This window comes from Ahaetulla prasina, chromosome 1 (genome assembly GCF_028640845.1).
Source record: "Ahaetulla prasina isolate Xishuangbanna chromosome 1, ASM2864084v1, whole genome shotgun sequence".
In the NCBI taxonomy this organism is placed as follows: Eukaryota; Metazoa; Chordata; class Lepidosauria; order Squamata; family Colubridae; genus Ahaetulla; species Ahaetulla prasina.
The window spans coordinates 352,519,349-352,534,295 of record NC_080539.1 but is presented as its reverse complement, the minus strand read 5'-3'; the positions used below and the strand labels follow the sequence as shown (position 1 = coordinate 352,534,295).

Sequence of the window (14,947 nt, the reverse complement as noted above, 5' to 3'; positions counted from 1 at the left end):
AGCGTATCAAAAAGACCAACGTTTATTAGCAACATAATTCCACCAAATATTGTATTGAACCAAATACTGTATTGATAGACAGCATCATAGGCAAGAAAAGAAGGTCCTGGCTCTGCTATGGCGTTTATTTTTTCTTATTTAATTCTAGTGAGATCAATCCATGTTACACTTCCCGAATTTAACAGATGGGAATTACGCAATAAGTCCCTGAACGAAAGACCGAACTCAGTTCAGGACAATTCTTCGCAAGGCCGCCGTGAGTTGACCTCGACTTGACGGTAAAGAACCACAATAGTCCCAGGAAGGAAAAATGGGGAGGGGGAGAGAATTAGCATTCCGAATCCGTCAGCGCAAACTCTGAAAGAAATCGGGCACGCTATCAAGTAAGCGGATCTGCTCAAGTTCCGCGCAAGCGTGGAAGAGATGGAAGAAAGGCTCCGCTTCCGCCGCCTCCTCCTGTTTCTCATCCTCCGAGGGTTGCGCGCGCAGGTGGCGGGAAGCGCCTTCCTCTCAGCCGGTCTGTTTTGAAAGAGTTGGTGGGGCGCTTGTGGCGGAGCTCGTCGGAAATGCGACTCCCGTGCGACGTGGTGGTGGTGAGTCGCCTGCTGCCCTCAGCGGGGATGCGGGCCCCGGGACGCGCTGCCAGGGCTCTGCTTGCCCTGGGCAAGCCAACCGGAGGGGATGGAGGCATCTGCCTTCTGGTCAGCACTGCGCGCCACCGCCCTGGAGCCAAATACCAAGTGAGGAACCGCGGAGAGGGAAGGGGGTGGGGTGGGGTGAGGGGTCGGTGTCCCTTGCTCCTTTCCTCGGTCTTGGGTCCTCCATGCCTAATTGGAAGTGTGCACGGTCCCTTTAACGCCGGAAGGTGTTTTGTTTGAGTTTGATCCCTCTTAAGAAATGATAGCCATAAATCACAATCTTTTTTTGCTGATAGCTTATTCAGCTTCTACTTGCATCTATCTACCTACCTATCTACCTACCTACTTACCTGCCTATTTATCATTTTGACCCATTTATATATATGTGTGTGTGTGTGTACATAAATACATACATACATACATACACACACACACAAACATATATATATATATATGTTTTTTTAAAAAAATTTATTTATTTACATTTATATCCTGCCCTTCTCCGAAGACTCAGGGCGGCTTACAGTGTGTAAGGCAATATATATGTATATATATATATATATATGCATACATACACAGTTCAAGACAGCAAACTTACCAACACTCCCTCTTCCGTTTTCTACCATAACAGCAACCCTGCGAGATGATTTGGGCTGTGAGAGAGTGACTGGCCCAAAGTTACCCAGCCTATTTTTCATGCTTAAAGTGGGACCAGAACTCACGTTTACTGGTTTCTAAGCCAGTATCTTCATTCATTCATTTATTTGATTTTATATAGCCACCCGTCTCACAACATGACCCTGTTTTTATAATAAACAGTTGTAAAAACAAGGTAAAAGAAATATCTAGAATGGAACAGCGTTTTATTACAGTCACAGGCTGGAAATAAATATAAAATAAAAACACGTAGCAGCTAGGCATCAACCATCAGCAAAGCCAGAGGTCTTCAGTGGGCTTTATTAATCTTCCAGGGCCCCAGGCTCAGAAATAAAGCCAAGGTTTTAAAGGTCTTGCGAAAGGCAAAGATAAGTAACCTAATCTCAGTTGGAATAATGTTTGACAAAGCAGATACCACAGCAGAAAAAGCCCTCTTCCTGGGCTCCAGGAGCCAACACTCCTTAGCAAAAATACCTAGACTCTCCTATTGGAGAGTATACTTCCTACAAAAGCATATAGTCCTTAAAAGTTTATACACTAAGCAACAATGAAAGCAAGAGCTTGGACATGATCATGATCTAAACAGAACAAAAATGAACTGTTAGCAGCAGGTATTGTCAGGAGATCTGAGGTGAGATCGCAGATGGATGAGGATTTGAGAAGAGAGTTAAAACAGAAAAGTATCCTAATGAGATAAATGCATTCTGTGAATTAGATATAGGTTTATTATATGTAGAATTGATGCACTGTGTGTTTGTATGAAAGATGGTAAACTGTACTCAATCCAAAAAAGAGTAAAGTTGCAAAAACTATGAGAAATCAAGACCAGATTGCATTTATCAATTTATAAGATCATTGTCAAACAGGAATTCTTGTATAGACTTCAACCACAAAGTATCAATAATAAAACAAGTTTTGATTTAGTCACGTATAATAAATAAGGTAGAGTTTTGAAAGTGTAATAATATTGGGATTAAAAAGCTTGCATCAGTGGCATTCAGTATTTTTCAGATGAAACTGGTTGGATTAAAAAAAAAACCCTGAAAAAACCTATTCAAGGCTCTAGTCTAGTGATAGAAAATCAGCAACAAAATATACTTGTAATTTATTTAAAGTTCTTTAAATTTTACAAAATAGATACAAGTATTAAAACAATCACTTGGGATGTTAACAAGGTGGATTTGATTTAAATCAAGTCGATTGAAATCACTAGAAAACGGGCTTGATGTAAATTAACTATTTTAATCATAATTTTTAAAGAGCATCTGTCATCTCTATCCCGCAGTGGTTCCTCTTTTGACCTGCTGTTGACTCAGCAACACTCCCAATATTGCAGAATATAAAGCCTCATGCTATCTAAGCTCCATTTCATTCTGAATAAACTAAATTATTAATGTATTTTAAATAGAAAACTATTTTTAGGTAGATTTTTATTCCAAAAGCGTTTTATGGAAATAAATTTGATTTTAAAAAAATCTAATTTAAATTAACTTTTTTTTTAATTTTTTTAAAAATCATCCATTTTTATCCACTCTGGATGTTAATATTTTAAACAAATAAATTAATGATTGGCATGTGATTACTTCTCCATAGAAAAATTGCTATAGGCTTCTGTGGGTATTTAGGTGAACTTTTAAAAGATATTTTTGCCCTTAATCTCTCACAGAAACATTAAGCTTCTTCTCTGAAATCTAGGGTTCTGCCAAACACAGCTTGAAAACTCTAGGTTATTATACAAATAAGATGTAAGATTACTAACATCTTTAATATTTGATATTATAGAATTTAGCACATTTAAAAATATTTAAGATGGATTCTGCATTGTATTAGACTCCCACCGATATTCTTTTCTTTAGTCTTACTGAATCAGGCTGGTGATTTATTTGGCTATATGGCTATACATTTGAAAAATCATTTGAATAATGAAGAGGATTGTGAAACTGTTCTCTTTTCTTGGTCTCAACATCTGGTTCTATGAAGACAGAGTCTTAAAATTTATCATAGATTGCTTGTTCATGGTTCTACAATTTGTTTCTTTAAAAACAGTTGAAAGAAAACATAGACCAGCTTTTTACCAAGTTTGTGGATGAAGGAAAAGCCACTGTACGGCTAAAAGAACCAGCTGTGGATATTTGTCTTAGCAAGGTATGAGATCTACTAGAGGCAAGTAGACTAAGTCACATAATTTTTGCCTTTAAAATTAAAGAAAACTTAAAGGGAGGTAGGGGGATGTGGTGGCTCAGTGGCTAAGACGCTGAGCTTGTCAGTCGAAAGGTTGGCAGTTCAGTGGTTCGAATCCCTAGTGCCATGTAACGGGGTGAGTTCCCATTACTTGTCCCAGCTTCTGCCAACCTAGCAGTTCGAAAGCATGTAAAAAATGCAAGTAGAAAAATAGGGACCACCGTTGATGGGAAGCTAATAGCGTTCCATGCGCCATTGGCATTTAGTCATGCCAGCCACATGACCATGGAGACGTCTTAGGACAGCGCTGGCTCTTCAGCTTTGAAACAGAGATGAACAACGCCCCCTAGAGTCTGGAACGACTAACACATATGTGGGAGGGGAACCTTTACTTTTACCTTTAAAGGGAGATATCTTGGCAATTCCATTTTAATTGGAGGGGCGGGTGGAGAATGAGGAGGAGGGATGTTCAAACATTTTAAAGTAGAATAATCACAGTTTATATACAGTAGTTTGGAGGCAACAAGAAAAAAAACTTCACTAATGAATTTTCTGACATTACAAATTTAAGAAATTTACAGTTGGCAGTTTTTGAACTTCTAATCTGTAGTACATATCTATATATCTGTTTGAAAGTAATGACCAGGCTATAACTTTTTGCTGCCTCAGTGCATTTATTTCATAATTTAGAAAATTATGTACTTCTCCCAAAGAAACCCAAACCCAAATGAATTATACATGTTGTTTATCAAAGTGCATCATTTTGTTTGCAGGCAAATGTCAGTGAGCTGAGGACTTTCCTTTATGCAGTGAAATTGGCTCATCAAGGCACCAAAGAGGAAACTTTACCACTTTCTAAGCTGGTGTCACCAAAGGCCTCTGAAGTTGAAAAACCAAAAACCAAGATGACCATAACATCAAAGAAGGATTATCCTTTAACTCGGAATTTCCCATACTCTCTGGAGTATCTCCAAGCCTCCTATTGCAAATTAGCTCGTATAGATATGCGTATGCTTTGCCTGAGAAGCCTTCGGAAACTGGACTTGAGCCACAATAGTATTAAAAAGCTCCCAGCAACTATTGGGGACCTTGTTTGCCTTCAGGAGCTCAATCTACAGGACAATCACTTGGAGTCATTCAATGTGGCTCTGTGTAACTCCACTCTCAGAAAATCACTTCAGTCTCTGGATCTCAGCCAGAATAAAATCAAAGCGCTGCCTGCACAGTTTTGCTACTTGCAGAAACTCATACATTTGAAGTTAGATGATAATAATCTGATTAGATTGCCATTCAAGATTGGTCAACTGTCGCATCTCCGCTTCTTATCTGTGGCTCGTAATAAACTCCCATTTTTGCCCAGTGAATTTGCTAAACTCTCACTTGAGAGCCTGGATTTATTTGGCTATATGGCTATACATTTGAAAATCATTTGAGCAGCCGAAACCACTTGTTCCGGATATACACTAAAAATACCACTGACTTTACTAGAATATTCTGCAAGAGCAACCATCAATAACAGGTAAAGGGACAGACTCTAGTTTAAATTCTTTAAAATTCTTTTAAAAATCTAATTTAAATTAACTTTTTTTTTAATTTTTTTAAAAATCATCCATTTTTATCCACTCTGGATGTTAATATTTTAAACAAATAAATTAATGATTGGCATGTGATTACTTCTCCATAGAAAAATTGCTATAGGCTTCTGTGGGTATTTAGGTGAACTTTTAAAAGATATTTTTGCCCTTAATCTCTCACAGAAACATTAAGCTTCTTCTCTGAAATCTAGGGTTCTGCCAAACACAGCTTGAAAACTCTAGGTTATTATACAAATAAGATGTAAGATTACTAACATCTTTAATATTTGATATTATAGAATTTAGCACATTTAAAAATATTTAAGATGGATTCTGCATTGTATTAGACTCCCACCGATATTCTTTTCTTTAGTCTTACTGAATCAGGCTGGTGATTTATTTGGCTATATGGCTATACATTTGAAAAATCATTTGAATAATGAAGAGGATTGTGAAACTGTTCTCTTTTCTTGGTCTCAACATCTGGTTCTATGAAGACAGAGTCTTAAAATTTATCATAGATTGCTTGTTCATGGTTCTACAATTTGTTTCTTTAAAAACAGTTGAAAGAAAACATAGACCAGCTTTTTACCAAGTTTGTGGATGAAGGAAAAGCCACTGTACGGCTAAAAGAACCAGCTGTGGATATTTGTCTTAGCAAGGTATGAGATCTACTAGAGGCAAGTAGACTAAGTCACATAATTTTTGCCTTTAAAATTAAAGAAAACTTAAAGGGAGGTAGGGGGATGTGGTGGCTCAGTGGCTAAGACGCTGAGCTTGTCAGTCGAAAGGTTGGCAGTTCAGTGGTTCGAATCCCTAGTGCCATGTAACGGGGTGAGTTCCCATTACTTGTCCCAGCTTCTGCCAACCTAGCAGTTCGAAAGCATGTAAAAAATGCAAGTAGAAAAATAGGGACCACCGTTGATGGGAAGCTAATAGCGTTCCATGCGCCATTGGCATTTAGTCATGCCAGCCACATGACCATGGAGACGTCTTAGGACAGCGCTGGCTCTTCAGCTTTGAAACAGAGATGAACAACGCCCCCTAGAGTCTGGAACGACTAACACATATGTGGGAGGGGAACCTTTACTTTTACCTTTAAAGGGAGATATCTTGGCAATTCCATTTTAATTGGAGGGGCGGGTGGAGAATGAGGAGGAGGGATGTTCAAACATTTTAAAGTAGAATAATCACAGTTTATATACAGTAGTTTGGAGGCAACAAGAAAAAAAACTTCACTAATGAATTTTCTGACATTACAAATTTAAGAAATTTACAGTTGGCAGTTTTTGAACTTCTAATCTGTAGTACATATCTATATATCTGTTTGAAAGTAATGACCAGGCTATAACTTTTTGCTGCCTCAGTGCATTTATTTCATAATTTAGAAAATTATGTACTTCTCCCAAAGAAACCCAAACCCAAATGAATTATACATGTTGTTTATCAAAGTGCATCATTTTGTTTGCAGGCAAATGTCAGTGAGCTGAGGACTTTCCTTTATGCAGTGAAATTGGCTCATCAAGGCACCAAAGAGGAAACTTTACCACTTTCTAAGCTGGTGTCACCAAAGGCCTCTGAAGTTGAAAAACCAAAACCAAGATGACCATAACATCAAAGAAGGATTATCCTTTAACTCGGAATTTCCCATACTCTCTGGAGTATCTCCAAGCCTCCTATTGCAAATTAGCTCGTATAGATATGCGTATGCTTTGCCTGAGAAGCCTTCGGAAACTGGACTTGAGCCACAATAGTATTAAAAAGCTCCCAGCAACTATTGGGGACCTTGTTTGCCTTCAGGAGCTCAATCTACAGGACAATCACTTGGAGTCATTCAATGTGGCTCTGTGTAACTCCACTCTCAGAAAATCACTTCAGTCTCTGGATCTCAGCCAGAATAAAATCAAAGCGCTGCCTGCACAGTTTTGCTACTTGCAGAAACTCATACATTTGAAGTTAGATGATAATAATCTGATTAGATTGCCATTCAAGATTGGTCAACTGTCGCATCTCCGCTTCTTATCTGTGGCTCGTAATAAACTCCCATTTTTGCCCAGTGAATTTGCTAAACTCTCACTTGAGAGCCTGGATTTATTTGGAAATCATTTTGAGCAGCCGAAACCACTTGTTCCGGATATACACTTAAAAATACCACTGACTTTACTAGAATATTCTGCAAGAGCAACCATCAATAACAGGTAAAAGGGACAGACTCTAGTTTAAATTCTTTAAAATTCTTTTAAAAAATCGTTTTCTCAATTTCCTTATTTAACATTTTAATTGGCAAGAGGAATCTTGAGAAGGATGATGGGGAAGTTTTTTTTAAAATGGCAAAGCGTTCATTGGTTTGTATGTAAATCATCTGGTTTGCTTGCTATGGGCTACAAGGGCAAAAGAGTGGTTTCAGCTGCATACGAGGGAGGCAAATATATGCTTTACATATAGCGTTGTAGAGCAATATTTTGACTTATATCAGTGCTCTGGTACACACATTAGTCTAAGAATATTGGAAATAATATGTATTTATTTGATTGAAAAAGTAGATCATAACCTTCCCTGTTTATTAGTATATAGTATTGTTACACTAACCAGGAGACTACAATGCTAATTCAAATTAGTAGTAGGTTCAGAGCTGGCAGGAATCTGATCACCTGCACAAAGCACCAGCTTTTCTCCCCACTGATGTGGTCGTGTCACATAGAACATAATCATAATCACAGAGTAGGAAGAGACCTTGGAGGTCTTCTAGTTCAACCCCCTGCTTAGGCAGGAAACCCTAAACCATTTCAGATAAATGGTTATCCAATATCATCTTAAAAATTTCCGTGTTGCAGCATTCACAACTTCTGCAGGCAAGTTGTTCCACTTATTAATTGTACTGTCAGGAAATTTCTCCTTAGTTCTAAGTTGCATCTCTCCTTGATTAGTTTCCACCCATTGCTTCTTGTTCTACCCTCAGGTGCTTTGGAGAATAGTTTGACTCCCTCTTCTTTGTGGCAACCCCTGAGATATTGGAACACTGCTATCATGTCTCCCCTAGTCCTTCTTTTCATTAAGCTAGGCATACCGAGTTCCTGCAACTGTTCTTCATGTTTTAGCCTCCAGTCTCCTAATCATCTTTGTTGCTCTTCTCTGTACTCTTTCTAGAGTCTCAACATCTTTTTTACATCGTGGCGACCAAAATTGAATGTAATATTCCAAGTGTGGCCTTACCAAGGCATTATAAAGTGGTATTAACACTTCACATGATCTTGATTCTATCCCTCTGTTTATGTAGCCCAGAACTGTGTTGGCTTTTTTGGCAGATGCTGCACACTGCTGGCTCATATCTAAATGGTTGTCCACTAGGACTCCAAGATCCCTCTCACAGTTACTACTATTGAGCAAGGTACCACATATACGATACCTGTGCATTTTGGGGGTTTTGCCTAAATGTAGAACCTTACTTTTTTCACTGTTGAATTTCATTTTGTTAGATAGCGCCCAATGTTCAAGTCTGTCAAGATCCTTCTGTATCTTGAGCCTATCTTCTGGGAGTGTTGGCTATTCCTGCCAGCTTGGTGTCATCTGCAAATTTGATGAGTTCCCCATCTGTCCCCTTGTCCAAGTCATTGATGAAGATGTTGAAGAGTTCTGGGCCTAAAACAGAGCCTTGGGGTACTCCATTGCATACTTCCCTTCATGTAGATGTAGTTCCATTGAGGACTACACGTTGAGTGCAGTTGGTCAGCCAGTGACAAATCCATCTGGTGGTAGTGCTGTCTAACCCACATTTTTCTATTTTATCTAGTAGTAGGTTATAGCCTACTTTATCAAATGCTTTACTGAAGTCCAAGTAAATTATATTACAGTACAGACAGTATTTCTCTGGTCCACTAATTTTGTCACTTTGTCAAAGAATGCTGTAAGATTAGTCTGGCATGATCTGTTTTTGACAAACCCATGTTGGCTTTTGGTTATTACTTTGTTTGCTTCTAGGTGTTTGTGCTTTCTAACTGCTAGGTGTTCAGTGCTTTCTAACTGCTGCGGGGGAGCGGCAGAAGCTGAAATAAGTGACGGGAGCTCACCTGCCATGCAGTGCTATAGCTCGAACTGCTGATGAAAAGACCCCCTCTATTTCTCCAACATCATTAAGTCACTGAGCCACCACGCCTCCTATATTTAATAAAATGTATTCACAATAATCAAACAGTAAAAGTAATATTCCAAAATAATTTAGATGGAGCACAGTTGTTAGTCACGAAGTCATGTCTGACCCATCGCGATCTCATGGACAATGTTCCTCCAGGCCTTCCTGTCCTCTACCATCCCCCGGAGTCCATTTAAGCTCAATACCAACTGCTTCAGTGACTCCATCCAGCCACCTCATTCATCTTCTTTTGCCCTCAATCGTTTCCAGCATTAGACTCTTCTCCAGTGAATCCTTCCTTCTCATTAGGTGGCCAGAGTATTTGAGTGTCATCTTCATCATCATCTCATCTGGCCTTCTAAAGAACAATCAGTGTTGATCTCCTCTAGGACTGACCGGTTTGATCGCCTTGCAGTCCACAGGAGTCTTCTCCAACACCATAGCTTAAAGGCCTCAATTCTTTAGTGCTCAGCCTTCCTTATGGTCCAACTTTCACAGTCATACACTGCAACTGGGAAAACCATAGCCATGACTATACACATTTTTGTTGGCAGGGTGATGTCTCTGCTTTTTAGTATACTATCTCGATTTGCCATAGCTTTCCTCCCCAGGAGCAAGCATCTTTTAATTTCTTGGCTGCAGTCCCCATCTGCAGCGATCTTGGAGCCCAGGAAAATAAAATCTGTCACTACCTCCATTTCTTCCCCATCTATTTGCCAGGAATTGAGAGGGCTGGATCCCATCATCTTAGTTTTCTTAATGTTTCAACCCAACTTTTGCACTCTCCTCCTTCACCCTCATCAAGAAGCTCTTTAATTCCTCTTCACTTTCTGCCATTAGAGTAGTACCACCTGCATATCTGAGGTTGTTGATATTTCTCCTAGCAATCTTAATTCCAACTTGTGATTCATCTTGACCTGCCTTTCTCATGATGTGCTCTGCATATAAGTTAAATAGGCAGGGCAACAGTATACAGTACAAGTGCTCATATTGCAGTTCCTCACTGAAAATGCTCAAATTATGCTATCTGGTCTCTCATGCAGTGGCAAGATAGGCTTGTGTTCATTTCCATAAGTGAACCTGACTTCTCCATTGATGTTGTCAGAAGGTCACATGACTCTGGGGCACTGCAACCATCATAAATGTGAACCAGTTGCCAAGCGTCCAAATCTTGATTATATGATGTTGGGGATACTCCAATAGTCATAAGTGTGAAAAATGGCCATAAATCACTTTCTTATTTTGAATGGTCACTAAATGAATGGCTGTAAATCGAGGACTACCTGTGTTATCATAATTTCAATTGTTTGTTAGTCTTGGTCTGACCCTTCTTTCAGGACAACTTCATTATTTGCTTTCATTAGTCAACTCTAAGGAAAGTAACTACATGTATGTCTTTATTAGCAAATACTTCTAGAGCAATAAAATATGAAAGTGTTACATAGTATTAGATTTCCCAATTTTCAATTAAAATAGCATATATAGCCCTCCATTCTTGTATGTCTCCCATAATAATCACCCCATGAGGTAGACAGGATTGAGGAAGTTATTTGTTCAAGGTCATTAAGTAAATTGGCTAAAAGTGCCTCAATTTATAATCCTACATTAAATCATAGCTCAGTTCAAACTGTCAGAGAAATGGATTTTAGAAAAATTCTATCTAAAATATATTTCCAAGTTTTTTTAATTTAGTCTCTCATTCCAATAACTTCTTCACATCGCACCTTTTACCAATGTTTTAGGGAAGTAAATCTAATATGAATGCCATTTTCTTTTTTGTAGGGTCCCATATGATTGCCACATTCTTCCTTATCACCTTTGTGATGATCTTGAGATGACAAAAACTTGTCAATGTGGACGGGCTTGCGTGACCTGCTTCATTCAGACAACAGTGACTATGAATCTGCACAGTGTAGCACACACAGTTGTTCTTGTGGATAATATGGGAGGCACAGAGGCCCCCATTCTTTGCTATTTTTGCTCTCTCACCTGCTATTCTCAGTTTCTGGATAGACATCTGCAAAGTGTGAGGTGATCAGATTATAATCTGAGAAGTTTTATTCAGCAAATGCTAACTTCTGTTTTGTATTGGAAGAAAAGGAAACAATAATATGCTGAAACAAGGCTTCTCATCTGTAAACCATCTCCTTTTTTATTATCTGAAAATTGCATAAAACATTTAAAAACTTTAAAGTGTTAGATAACGGTATTATTCCTGATGCCAGGTGCCAGTTCCTTCCTAACTCCTGTATAATGCTGTGAATGGAATTGCTGGAGCTCACATCCTCTCAACTGGGAAAAAATTCCTTTTCTATTCTTTATTTTAGCACTATTTTTATAATAATGTTTAATGATTTTTTTGGGGTAAAAACATATTTTCAGATATGCTGTAAAACATGCAGTGTTTTGAATGCAGAATTTGCAATCATTTGAAAAATGCTTAAATTTATAAACCATTCTTTGAAAATGGAAGTGCTGAACTCATGACAGTATTTGATATTCATTTTTAAAAATAAATGTACATTTCGTGCAATCTGTACATGCCTATCAAAGGAAATTTGTTGCACCAATGTAACCAATCATATTTACAAACGTGAATCAGAATGGTAGTATTTTTAAAGTTGTTTACTGTAATTATACTGAATAATTATGTGGTTTTTATAACACTGTAAACAATAATTTCCAGACATCAGCTGAGATTTTAAAATCAGCATAACAAGATTTATTACCAGGTCAGATGGAAATTCTGCTTAGAATAAAACAGGGTGCTTTAACTACACCATGAATCTAGAAATTTTTTTCCAGTCTCAGAGAAAAATACAGAAATTCTCTTGTTACTACAGGAAATAAAACTTAATACTTTTGTGGGAAGCCCCTCCCCCAAGAATGAAATATTTTGGGAAATATTAAAAAGGCAGGATAAAATATTTCCCCTATAGAAGAAACAAAAAAATCTTAAGAGGGGCAGAAACCAGCCTCAAGTTTCCCTGCCCCAGGCAGAAATTGAGGCCAGCTTTTAGAAATACAGATTTGGTAATCCCTTCAAAAAAACTGGGTCAAGATGGAAACTCAAATAAGCAAAAACAAAAGGTTGACAAAATTAGCTCAAACAGGATTTGCATTTCCTCTTTTGCCTATAGAGCCAGCTATGATCCCCATAGAAATCCAGAAGGTATAAAAAAATCCACCCACTCTAAACTCCATTTTGTCAGCTGTATTAGAACCACAATCCTTGGTGGTTCTGTTCATCAATAAACGGAACCTTCCTTTCCAATCAGCCTCCAGGCTGCATTTTATTTCCAGCATCTTTCGCCCAGCTTGAAACTGAACCAGATGGATTTTCCTTCCAACAATTAAAAAATCTAGAAACCAGAAAACTGATTTCTAGTCCCCCCCTTAGGCAAAAAAAACCCCCTACTTTGAGCCAGGGTCTCAGCACATTTCACCTAACAAACATAATCTACACTAAAACCATGGATATAGCTTATGTAAAACATCATTGTTGGGGTACAGATGAGCTCACAAGGAAAGACATGAATTGGGAGAGAGTTGACTGCTTTTCAAGAAGGGAGCAGGTAGGAAATGAGAAAAAGTTCTCCAACTGAGATCTTTGGTGGCCCAGACCACATTTATGTACTGTACACACAATTAACTGATTATGGACTATCAAGTCACTGTCAACTTTTGGGGTGATCTGCTCCTAATTTGGGCTTTCAGGTCTTATACAAGTACTGTATGGCCAACAAGTTAGGATAGTTAGAAAACCTCACTGGAGAGAATAAGTTGCCCATTGTCTATCGAAACAACGAAAGTTTGGGGATCCCTGGTGTTCTTTGAGCTTGGAGTTTGGGAATCCTTGGGGGTCCCTGAGATTTGTTGTTTTGCAGCGGTTTCATTACCCAGCTAGGCCAGGGGTCTCCAACATTGGCAACTTTTTGGACTTCAATTCCCAGAATTCCACAAGTCTTAAAGTTGCCAAGTTTGGAGATCCCTGATCTAGGCAACAGTCCGCAAGAAAATAACCAAGCAGAGAGCAACGAAGGAACGCCACAGTTCAATCCAAATATTCTCTTCTATTGCTTCAACAGCTTTGGTCGCATTGGTGGATGACCTCTGGAGGGCCAAGGATAGGGGTTGCTCCTCTGCCCTGGTCCTGTTAGATCTCTCATCGGCTTTTGATACCATCGACCATAGTATCCTGCTGCACCGGTTGGAGAGTTTGGGAGTGGGAGGCACTGTTTATCGGTGGTTCTCCTCCTATCTCTCTGACCGGTCACAGACGGTGTTGACAGGAGGGCAGAGATCGACCGCGAAGCGCCTTACTTGTGGGGTGCCTCGGGTCGATTCTCTCGCCTCTCCTGTTCAACATCTATATAAAGCCGTTGGGCGAGGTCATCAGTGGCTTTGGGGTGAGTTACCAGCTTTACGCTGATGATACTCAGCTGTACTTTTCCACCCCGGGCCACCCCAACGAAGCTGTCGAAGTGCTGTCCCGGTGCCTGGAAGCCATACAGGTCTGGATGGGGAGAAACAGGCTCAAGCTCAATCCCTCCAAGACGGAGTGGCTGTGGATGCCGGCACCCCGGTACAGTCAGCTGCAACCGCGGCTGACTGTTGGGGGTGAGTCATTGGCCCCAACAGAAAGGGTGCGCAACTTGGGCGTTCTCCTGGATGGACGGCTGTCGTTTGAAGACCAGTTGGCGGCCGTCTCCAGGAGAGCCTTTTACCAGGTCCGCCTGGTTCACCAGTTGCGCCCCTTTCTTGACCGGGATGCCTTATGCACGGTCACTCATGCTCGTCACTTCTCGTCTGGATTATTGCAATGCTCTCTACATGGGGCTACCCCTGAAGTGCACTCGGAGGCTTCAGTTAGTCCAGAATGCAGCTGCGCGGGTGATTGAGGGAGCCACACGTTGCTCCGGGGTAACACCGCTCCTGCGCAGTCTGCACTGGCTACATGTGGTCTTTCGGGTGCGCTTCAAGGTGTTGGTTACTACCTTTAAAGCGCTCCATGGCTTAGGATCCGGGTACTTACGGGACTGCCGGCTGTTACCTCATGCCTCCCACCGACCCGTACGCTCACACAGAGAGGGTCTTCTCAGGGTGCCGTCCGCCAAGCAATGTCGGCTGGCGGCCCCCAGGGGAAGGGCCTTCTCTGTTGGAGGACCTACCCTCTGGAACGAATTTCCCCCCCGGTTTGCGCCAAATATCTGACCTTCGGACCTTTCGCCGTGAATTGAAAACGTATTTGTTTATCCAAGCGGTCCTGGCTTGATTTTTAAATGTTTAAATTTCTGAATTTTAATAATTTTAACTGGGGTATTTTATTATGGGTCTAATTCGACGGTTTTAATTTTCGGCCATTTATAGAATATGTATTTTAATTGTTGTTTTAATTTGTACATTGTATTGTTTTAATTTGGCTGTACACCGCCCTGAGTCCTTCGGGAGAAGGGCGGTATAAAAAATTAAATAATAAATAAATAAATAAAATAAGTTACTTAAAAGGCCGGAAAAATTTGGACGGCGGAATATTTGCTCTTTTTTGCCTCCTACCAATTAGTTTCATCTCGGGAACGTCGGTGCGAAGCGACTCCTTTTTCCAAGAGCGCCTCTAGCTAAACGAACAGCAATCGTTCAGCCCTGATTACGGCCCCTCCAGCGAACGAAGCGGGTAGTCCGGATCCGGAAGCCGCGCCTGGAGAGGGAGGTCCTGAGGTTGCTGCAGCCCCGACTGAGGCAGCGTGGCCGGCTGGTGCGTCCGGGGC

The 14,947-nt window shown here is 40.1% G+C and overlaps 1 protein-coding gene and 1 pseudogene across 1 annotated transcript; both read left to right on the top strand.

The window, feature by feature from the left end:
• Nucleotides 1-310: 310 nt before the first annotated feature.
• Nucleotides 311-4,999, top strand: LOC131187958 (leucine-rich repeat protein 1-like; annotated as a pseudogene).
• A 490-nt stretch (nt 5,000-5,489) lies between these two features.
• LRR1 (leucine rich repeat protein 1) lies at nt 5,490-14,845 on the top strand. Its single transcript, XM_058162807.1, is given in 5 exon segments — nt 5,490-5,501; nt 5,614-5,712; nt 6,522-6,645; nt 6,648-7,248; nt 10,962-14,845. Coding segments are annotated over 5 exon segments (1,089 nt in total). The 3' UTR covers nt 11,215-14,845.
• Nucleotides 14,846-14,947: the final 102 nt, after the last annotated feature.